Source organism: Neophocaena asiaeorientalis, unplaced genomic scaffold (assembly GCF_003031525.2).
Source record: "Neophocaena asiaeorientalis asiaeorientalis breed wild unplaced genomic scaffold, Neophocaena_asiaeorientalis_V1.1 scaffold114, whole genome shotgun sequence".
In the NCBI taxonomy this organism is placed as follows: domain Eukaryota; kingdom Metazoa; phylum Chordata; class Mammalia; order Artiodactyla; family Phocoenidae; genus Neophocaena; species Neophocaena asiaeorientalis.
In genome coordinates, this window is record NW_020173116.1 from 6,795,089 (window position 1) to 6,805,093 (window position 10,005).

The 10,005-nt window shown below is 46.0% G+C and overlaps 1 protein-coding gene across 1 annotated transcript in view; it reads right to left on the minus strand.

The window, feature by feature from the left end:
* LOC112398977 (two pore calcium channel protein 2-like) overlaps positions 1–10,004 on the minus strand; it is a 42,936-nt gene extending 32,932 nt beyond the window's left edge. Inside the window, exons 1-3 of the mRNA XM_024743905.1 lie at positions 9,930–10,004; positions 2,316–2,398; positions 1,206–1,320 (exon numbers count right to left, since the gene is read on the minus strand). Of these exons, the coding sequence (XP_024599673.1) occupies positions 1,206–1,320; positions 2,316–2,398; positions 9,930–10,004 (273 nt within the window). The remainder of the gene's footprint in view (positions 1–1,205; positions 1,321–2,315; positions 2,399–9,929) is intronic.
* Between the last annotated feature and the right edge of the window lies 1 nt (position 10,005).

Genomic DNA, 10,005 nt, shown 5'->3' on the forward strand with positions numbered 1-10,005 from the left:
GCTGAAGGAACACTCTGGAACTCAGGCAGCCAAGCCCACGCTGCATGTGACCAATAACAAACGGAAAGGTGAGGACTCAGAGGGAGGCAATGGGCTGAGAAGAGACCCTGTGGACCGCTCACCCCGGCCAGTGCCATGGGGAGGGCAGGGGGGTAAGGGGGACCGACCCTGTCCAGGTTTGTGAATGCACAGCTCTGCTTCTGCAGACTTGGTGCTTGTTTCAAAAGTCACTGGGCTAAAAGTTTTCTACCCAGAGACTTCATTAATCGGGACATCTTCATCAAACGGATGTGTGGAAGACCGCCAACTCTGAGCCCCCAAAGAACCACGCTTCTGGTTTTCACCCCCTCGTGCAGTATCCTCCCCTGTTGACTCAGGGCTCGGGCACGTGATGGGCTTTGGCTTTGGGACATCAGCAAGCGTGGTGTGTGAGGAGGTGGGTGGTGCTTGCTCCCTGGGATGCTCTTTCTTGGACCCCACCCACCCACTGGGAGAAGCCCAGGCCATGCGGAGTGGCCATGTGGAGGGGAGCACAGCTCCAGCCAGGTGAGCTCCCAGCTGCCAGCCAGACATCTACCACCCTAGCCAACATGAAAATCTGCCCGGTTGAGCCCAGTCACCTGCAGAATCATGGGAGATAATAAAAGGCTGTTCTTTAAGGCAAGAGGTCAAGGAATTCTGTCAAAGGACCAGACGGTAATATTTTAGGCTCTGCAAGTCATACAGTCTCTGACACGACTACTCTGAGAGGCAAGAGCTGTGTCAAGAATTAATGTGAGCAGGTCATCAACTTATTACTTAGACTCATCTGGAGTAGCTGGGTAATTTCATGTATTACTTAAAAGCACCTGTAAATAATGATTTATGACTATGACAAAAGCTGGAAATGTGGCAAGTACAAGTCATATATTACACTATATTATGACATTGTCTACCCGGCGTTAGATAAATACGCTTTTAAAACATCGTTTGTCTGTCCAGTTTGCCCCTGTAGGCACAGAAGACCAAAAACTGCCACTCCCTTGCCAATGCCTACCGATGAAAGCATCAGCTCAGCGAGTAAGCAGAATTCTTCCAACCCCCCTAGCAAGAAAAATAAAACCAAATCCATACTTATTGAAATTTGAGGGGAAAAAAAGGAAGAGGCATGGGACCCAACTCATCTCTCACAAAGTCTGGTTAGCCATTCTGTGCTGAATGCTTACCAAGAAAGGCAGCGGGAACAGGGCCGGTTCCTCAAAGAGGGCAAGAGCGAGGTCCCCCCAAATGAAGAAGTAGGTGGCCGCCCGCATTGTCCAGTGGTTATAGAAATGGTAAAGTCTGGAGCAGAGAAGAATTAAAGAAGGTTATAAACAACGAGCAGGAGTTAAACAGCACCCCCAAATCCCATCAGAAGAAGCGTAGTGGGAGGTAAAACACAAAGTCCCCTCTCTGGCCACCTTTCCTTTCAATTCTAGAGAGTGAGGGGTAGCATTCAACTGAGCACACACTATAAAACGCTAACAGAAAAAATCAGGGATATGATCATATCTCAAAGCACATTCTCTTAACAGTCTCCAGCTAGGATGGGCACCCTCCCCGTGGGGAGGGGGTGACCCTAGGATGTACTTTTAGAGGACTGATGCAGAACAAACCCGCATTAGAGTGACCTGTTATTACGTGCCACAGAAGCCTAACCGATTTCTAATGTGCGTCAGCCTGTCAGGGCATGGTGGACTCAGAGAGATCTCGCGGACACACGGGTCTCTTCCCATCAGGGCGACAGTCCCCCAGCATCCAGGCGTGAGGTATTCACTGCGGCCTTTCAGGCACTGACACTCAGTCCTGATGATAAGAATTTTTTTTTTTTCTTATCTTAAGCCATATCTTTGGTTTTAGTTCAACCCCTAGGGGGTTAGGGAGAAAAAGCGGAATTCCCATGAAAAGAACAAACGTGTAAGTCGCATCAAAAGGCAACAGAAAGGAAAAGGACAAGTCTTCTTTTCATTTAGGCGCCTCTAAGTGGACAACTATATCTAGGAGGGAAAGATGATGACATGTTTTTAATTTGGATGCTTTATCTCCTGTCCTGGGTGTTATTTACTCATTTATCTGTTCTTAGTATATCTGTTGAATGCTTCCCTACCTGTGAGGTACCATGCCATTAGAACTTAAAAAAAAAAAAAAAGGATAGGATTTACCCAACTCTGTGTGCCATACCCTATATACTTCTCAAAATATTTGTGGAAACAATGCCTTCAGTTTGGGTTCAACTTCAAGCATATGAAGCACTAAAGGAGAGGTGATTCTAGGGGATAGTTTAACACTTTAATTACCTGACAGCCTGAGGAGATGTTTCAAATGGAACGTTTCTGTTGTACTGAGCGTCAGAAACATAGGCAGCTGCCAGGAGAAGGTCCTCATTGGGAGAAAGTAAGGTGAGAACAACAGTCAGAGTCGGAAAAGATACTTTGCTTTTTCGTTGATAAGTATTTATTGAGTATAAAAGGAAACTCCTCTTCACCTCTCCCCTGGTCCCCACTCTCGCCAGACAGAACCAGCATTAATGGTACTGTATGTTCACCTCCAGATGTTTTCCTGAGCAATGAGAGTCCTGCAGTGGGGCTGAGGCACAGGCATGCTTAACTTTCCTGAATTTAAATGTAGGTTCTCAGAGGAGGAAACGAAAACAAGAAAGCACTGAACAGGATATATACACGTACTTAAATGGTGTATTTATACATACATATATAGGGTTATGTACACAAATATATATATATATATATACACACACACACATATATATAAACATAAAATTATATTTAGGTTACTTGATAGTTGGCTAGAGGGATTTTCAAATTTAATTTTGACAAGTAAATTATTGCCTTTCTTGACAATTTTTGAACTTAACTCCTTCTCAAGGTATGACCTCATTCTATACATACACATAATTTCAAAAGAATAAAATTGTTTTCATATGACACAAAGCTTATTTTTTCACTCAATATATTCTGGACTTTTTTTTCATGACAATACTTATAGATCGAACCCATCCTTTTTAACAAATGCCTCTTCTTTTAGGTAGTTTCCCTTTTTCAATATATTTTGAACACAATTATATTGAATATTTTAATATATATTTATTACACACACGTACTTTTGTACCATAGGAGTGTTTCTGTAGGATAGAGTATAACTTGTGGATGGAAGGTATGTCATTTTCTATTTTGATAGGTACGACCAAATTGTCTACCTCAAAGTTACACATTTTATATGCTTCAAAATAGCACATGAGGGCTTCCCTGGTGGCGCAGTGGTTGAGAGTCCGCCTGCCGATGTAGGGGACACGGGTTCGTGCCGCGGTCCGGGAGGATCCCACATGCTGTGGAGCGGCTGGGCCCGTGAGCCATGGCCACTGAGCCTGCGCATCCGGAGCCTGTGCTCCGCAACGGGAGAGGCCACAACAGTGAGAGGCCCACATACCGCAAAAAAAAAAAAAAAAAAAAAAAGCACATGAATATACATGTTTTCCTACTTTTCGCGAACATTAATATGATTTTAAATGGTTGATAACATCCAATCAACCAAAGGGGCATCTTGAGATTTAGTTTAATTTGTCCATGACCTGTACAGCTAAGCCCCGTTGGTGATGGCTCACACTTCAGATTCTATATAAATTAGATAAAGAATACATACAAACAGACTAGCTATTTAGACCTCCTTATGTACTTCAGAAGTAAACACAACCTGATTATCCAACTGATTACTGGAGTTACCTCCTCAAAATAGAGGACATCTTCCTGCCTGGACTGGTATGGAAATCTCCTACTGGTCAAGAAAGTTAATTTTGAAAATGCATGAAGTATTCAGAGAGGTCAAAAGATTCCAAATTTTATATTTAATTTCCATATCAAACACACATAGTAGATATCTGTACACATAGTAGAACTGTGTTTCCTAAATTTATTTCATATTGCAACACTTTAAAAAATAAGTTCTATTGCATTAAAAACACAAACATTCGTTATTATGTCTTTTTAATAGACATTTCACCAAAGAAGATATAAGGATAGTAAATAAGCACATGAAAAGGTGCTCAACATCTTTAGTCATTAGGAAAAAGCAAATTTAAGCCACAATGAGATACTACTACATACCCACTGGAATGGCTAAAAATAAACACTGACCACACCAAGTGTTGACAAGGTTGTGGAGCAACTAAAACTCTTGTTGGTAGGGCTGGAAAACAGTGCATTTACTTTGGAAAACAGTTTGGTGCTTTCTTGGCCATTCCACTCCTAAGTATTTACCAAAGAGAAAGAAAGCATACGTCCACACAAAGACTTTTACATCCAGCCCAAGAATGCGGCTTATGTTAGACATGCCATTCCAAAGTTGCACCGGTATACAAATGTTCATAGCAGCTTAATAGCCAAATACTGGAAACGACCATAATGCTCTACAAACAGGTGAATGGATAAACGAAATGTGATGTATCTGTACCAGGGAATATTACTCAGGAATTAAAAGGAATGAATTACTGATAAACATAACAAAACGGATGAATCTCAGAATAATTGTGCTGAGTGAAAGAGGCCAACCCCTCCCCCTCAAAAAGAGTACCTACTATATGAGTCTATCTATATAAAATTCTAGAAAATGCAAACCAATCTATAGTTCCAGAAACCAGATCCGTTGCCTGGGGATGGGGCACTTGGGACAGAGAGATGAGGCATGAAGAAACTTTTGGGGGTGATGGATACATTCATCACCTTGAATGTCGTGTTAATAACACAAGTGTATTTATACACCAAGGCTCATCAAACTATAGACTTTAAATGTGTGGTTTAGTATGTATCAATTATAGCTTAATAAAGCTTTAAAAATTGCCCTCCAAAAAAGATAACGGTTTGGATTACAAACTGATGTGGAACAATAACCCCTCAGGTGAATTAACTGCTGTAAGAACCCATCACCCTCTGGTTCATGTGCATTCTCAGGGCAATTCTTAAGGGCAGTTTATTAAAACCAAAGAAGCATCATGTAAATGTGCTGAACACTTATCACACATTTTCTTTTACATATTTACAAAAATATTTTAGAAATATAGTAGAAAATCTAATATCGATTATTTTTCCATGGAACACCTTGAACATTGAGGAACACCAGAGTTCCCCAGGACATGCTTAGAAATCTATTTTAGGTATAAAATGCCTAGCATCAGCAAGAGTTGATTTCTTTTTTTAATGAACACGTGTAAATTTTAAGAAAGTTTCATTAAGCCTCAAAAAGATCATACCGGGACAGCAAAGAATTCTGATATCAAAGTTTTTTAAAAGGAATATTTAAAGCAAAATGTCTCAAAGGCACTACTGTTCCCAATTTTAAAAGATGACGAGGGAATTCCCTGGCGGTCCAGCGGTTAGGACTCCTGCTTTCACTGCCGAGGGCACACGGGTTCGATCACTGGTCGGGGAACTAAGATCCCATAAGCCGCACAGTGCGGCCAGAAAACAAAAAAAACAAGCAAAAAAAATATGATGGTACTAATATCTACCCCCAAAGATGGGTATAACAGACCCAGCAAAACAGTTTGTCCACAAACACGAACAGGAAAAACATGCTCTCCAGCAATTCCTCAGCCAGCCGGGCCCTGGGGGTTACCTCCCTCAGACCCCACCCAGACTCCCGGCATTGAATCTACAAGCACCACGGCACCCCATCCAATTGCCCGCTTGCCGGCTGAACTTATGCCTGTCATGTTTAAATACGCTGACACTTTCATAATAGCTCATTTACCTTTACAGTAACGTTTCAAAGTGTTCCCATTCTTAACTGCTATTACATTTCTGACAGTCTGTCTCCTTTTAAGATCTCATCTGCTCTAACTTCTGGTTCTTCTTGTCTTCCCTCCCTCCATCCCATTTGTGTACAACTTCTAAGTCTCCTACCCATTTTTGCTTGGGAAGAAGTACTCTCAACAGGCAAACTTATGGTAAATGAGCATTCTCACTTGTATTAAGGCCATTTGTATCTTCCCATAAAATGAATTTTTTTCATCCACCCCAAGAATGTGGCTTATGTTAGACATGCCATTCCAAAACTGCACATACTTTTCAAGTTTACATGAGAACCACTGCCCACGTCTACCATGCAAATGGCAAAGACCGGATATCAGGCGTTTCCCCAGATGCAGCGGATAAGTGGCTTCCTACTTCAAAACAGCAGCCCCACTCTAGGGGAGGCCCTGCTGACCCCCTGGACAGTAGATCTCACCTCTGAGGCAGAATACAATCACCTTCAGACGTTTTGCTTGTAAAGATCCTGTTGCCCAGACCAGTTGCATCAGAATCTCTGGGAGGTGGGACCCAGGATTGAATTTTTAAAGTTCCCGGGTGATTCCAACGTGCAGTCAAGATTGAAACATCGCTGGTCTAAATACGGCCATTTTACGACTGCTTCTCATAGGTTTTGTATTTTCTTGGCACCCTGACAATACTTGACTTCTCCTGATTTTCTTTCTCTCCTTTTCTCAGGGCCGTGACATTTCCTTTCCGCTCCCCAAGACTTAAAAACGTACTTAAGATGTTTGTGTTTTCTCCTCCCACCCTCCCCACTTTGTATGCCTTCAGTCTGAGGAAGGTGAATAACTTAAATCCCTCTGGGTGAGAAGGATTTAAGAGGGAGGGAAAAATGGATTCCAGAAGCTCTGGCGGACAGCAATGAAGTGTAGGATACCTTTAAATCAGGCAACAGGAACCTTGACAAAACTGAAGTTGTTGATAGAAGTGCTTTGCAAAAAGCCAATATGACTTGCTTAGATATAGAAGAAAATTAACATAAGGTAAAGAGAAGTTACCATAAATTTCAAGTAAAAAAACTCTTCCCTGTCTCAGTTTTTCCCTGTGTCATTACAAGCACTATACCTTCTGTCTGTCTGTCTCTGCCTCCCTCTTTCCTCCCATAGGTTATGGACACTCTGATGTCCAGAATACAGTAGGTTATTGCTTTCCCATGCACTCCCATTCGAAAGCTTCAGGAGACTTCTCTTTGCCTGGAGTGCCCACGGAATCAGATGTCAACCCCCTGGCTTAGCACTTAGGGGCCTCACAATCTCCCCTCTGTCTTGAATCCCTCACTTTCCCTGCAGGAACCCCCTTCTCTGGCCCAGATTGGTAGACTGACTATCCCACTCCCACACCTGATCCCTTGCTCGCCTAAAACCAGGAACATCCTTTCCATTTCCATGCATGGGGACCCATCTCAAATTTCACTCTCTCCACGAGGGCTGCCCATACCAGCAGCTTCCATTTCCATATGGGAAGACGGCCAAGGGAAGCTTGTGAAGTATATGGTGAGCATTCCACACAAGGAAATGGCTGAGGGTAAGCTGGGCACGGCAGCTGAGGCAGGAAGCGTGAGAAAATAGGGCGCCACTCGGTGCGGGTATAAGCACCTCATGTCCCTCTGTGCAGAAAGCGACAACCTCCCGGCCAAGGGCAGCCTGAACATGTGTTTTCTTTGGCCCAGAGAGTGCTTTCTGGATGCTGGCTACTGAGTCAAATTTTTTAAAAACTGGAGCAGACACAAAAATGTGAACTTCTGGTTTCTCTTCAAAAGATCACAACATCTGGCCATGCTGGCTTGTACTGCAGTAAGTTTTTGCAATGCACCCTGATACTCAGTCTCCTGAGCAAACGCGTATTATTTTCCCTAATTCTGTGGGTCAGCCGGGAAGTCGTTCTGGTCCAGGCCAACTTAGCTGGTCTGTATGGTCATCTGGGGCTAGATGGTCTGGAACAGCTGCACTCACACACCTTGGCCATGTGCATCACACAGTCCCAAGAGGCCCAAAACAGGGTGATCGAAGAGTCGGATGAACAGGTTTAAGGATAAGAACATTCAAAAAGAAGCACAGGAAGTATCAAGAGGTGATCACATACAGTCACAAAGCAACAGCACAGGACACCGGGTCTCAGCCCTGGCTGCACTTTCAATCCTTGGTAGCTTTAAAATTGCTGTTGCCTGGTCCACACCCAGACCGATTAAATCAGAATCTCAGGGTAGCTACATTTCTAAAAGCAGGTAATTCTGACCAACAGTAAGGCTAAGAATCACTAGCCTTGGATTATTTCTTTTTCAAAGCTGAAAGTGTTGGTCAAAGTACCAGAATGGGTGGCCATCTTAGTAGCAGCCAAAAGAAACTCCAGGCAGAAAAGGGTTCTAAAAAAACTGCTTGAAAGGAGAGGGTGGAAATGCATTTCAGGTGACTAGGCAGTTTCTTATGAAGTGACCCCAAACTAACTTTTAAAAAGGTTAACCAGGTCATACTGGCTACCCAGTGTCTGAGGTCAGAGCTTCAGTTTAGTGACTCAATTATCACTGTTCTGCTGAGAACTACCCGTTGGTACCAGGCTCTTCACCTGTTATGCCTGCTCCCCTGGGGGAGGTCTTTGAAAGATACTGAGATATAAATAGCTGGCCCTTGCAGGCATGCATTAAGCCAACGCCTCACACAGGACTCAGCCAGGACTCTGGGCTGTTTTCAGACCTCGCATTTCTTGAGGTCTCAAATTATTAGTCTTTTACATTCTTCTCTTATTTTGAGAAAGAAGCATTAAGTACACACACAGAGAGAGATGGACAGTCTCAAGCTAAAAAAGATTTTCTTGCCATAGAAGATGGGTGATCACTGTCAGTTCCATCATTTTGCAGAATGAGGGGAGCAAGACCTTGGTTGGGTCAGAGCTGGGGACCAAGAATCCTTTCCCTTCTCTCCTTGAACTGCTCTGCCCTGCTTGTTCCCTTAAGGGACAGGGACATGGTAGAATCCACCTGTTGGAAGTGGCCAAGTCCCTTTGGGATGCCAGCAGGCCAGGCAGCAATGACCGGGGCAGGGCTTTTACACCCCACCTGCCCTGCAGACCGTCCCAAGCAGGCTGCAGGGGCCATACTGGCACAGCAGCCCAGAGCTGAAGGGGCCACTCAAGGAGAGGAAGACAGAGCTAAAACACCCTTCAGCTCCCACCCACTGGCACAACCAAAGGAAATGCAGCACACATGAAAAGCCTACGTGTGCCAGGCACCGTGTCCTGGGCCTGAGGGACACGGTCTTCGAGACTCCTCCGAGATGGGAGTGATTTATCATCGCCACTTTACAGAGGGGGAAACCAGAGGCTTTCAGCGTCTTGCAATTCACAGCTAAAATTTCCTGAAACAGAGCCGAGGCTCTTTCCATTGGAGCCTTGCCTCCCTCTCCACTCTCTGAGTTCTTATCCAGCGAAAGGGAACAACCCAAGAAGGCCTCTTGAAAACCCCAAGCCTTCCAAAGCTCAGGCTGTCGGAGGGAAGGCAGAGCTGAGCGACTTGTGCAGCGCATCTGCTTGGCCCGCAGGGATCGGAAGAGCCAGGGCTGCATCAGCTCTCCCAGCGCCACATTCTGCAGCCTTCTTCCCGGGCGTTTCTCTGCAGCGAGACCCTCGCTTGTTTTCCTGCCGCCATGGAGCGCCGTGCGGCGGGTACGGGCCACCCAGACCCGGAGGCGCGCCACACGGGGACAGGACCCCCAACACGCAGCCCGGGCCCCGATTCCGGCTTGGCCCCCGTCCGGGGGAGGCGGCTTCGGGCGGGCCTCTGGGTGCAGGCTTGACAGCTCCCGTAACGACCCTAACGTGCGGGGTTGCGGCCTGGGGCTGGGCGCCTCTGCGCTCCAGCGGCGGTGCGCTTCCCGCACCCGGAGCGCCCAGAGGACCGGGAGGACCCAGAGAACTGAGGAAGCCCGGGGGCGGAGGGGCTCCGCACCCGCATCCCCGCCCCGGGCCCCTCGTTCCCCCAGCCGGCGCTGGCTGGGCCCGGGGTCGCTCTCCACCCAGGAGTCCCGGGGACGGTGGGCGCGGAGCCGGGGTACTCTGCCGTCGGCGCGCGGCCACCAGCCCTCCGGGCGCCCTTACCTCCTGGGCCGGCGGCTCCTCGGGGGACGACGGGTGTGGGCGATGCAGCCCAGCGGCTCGGTGGGCCCCGGGCATC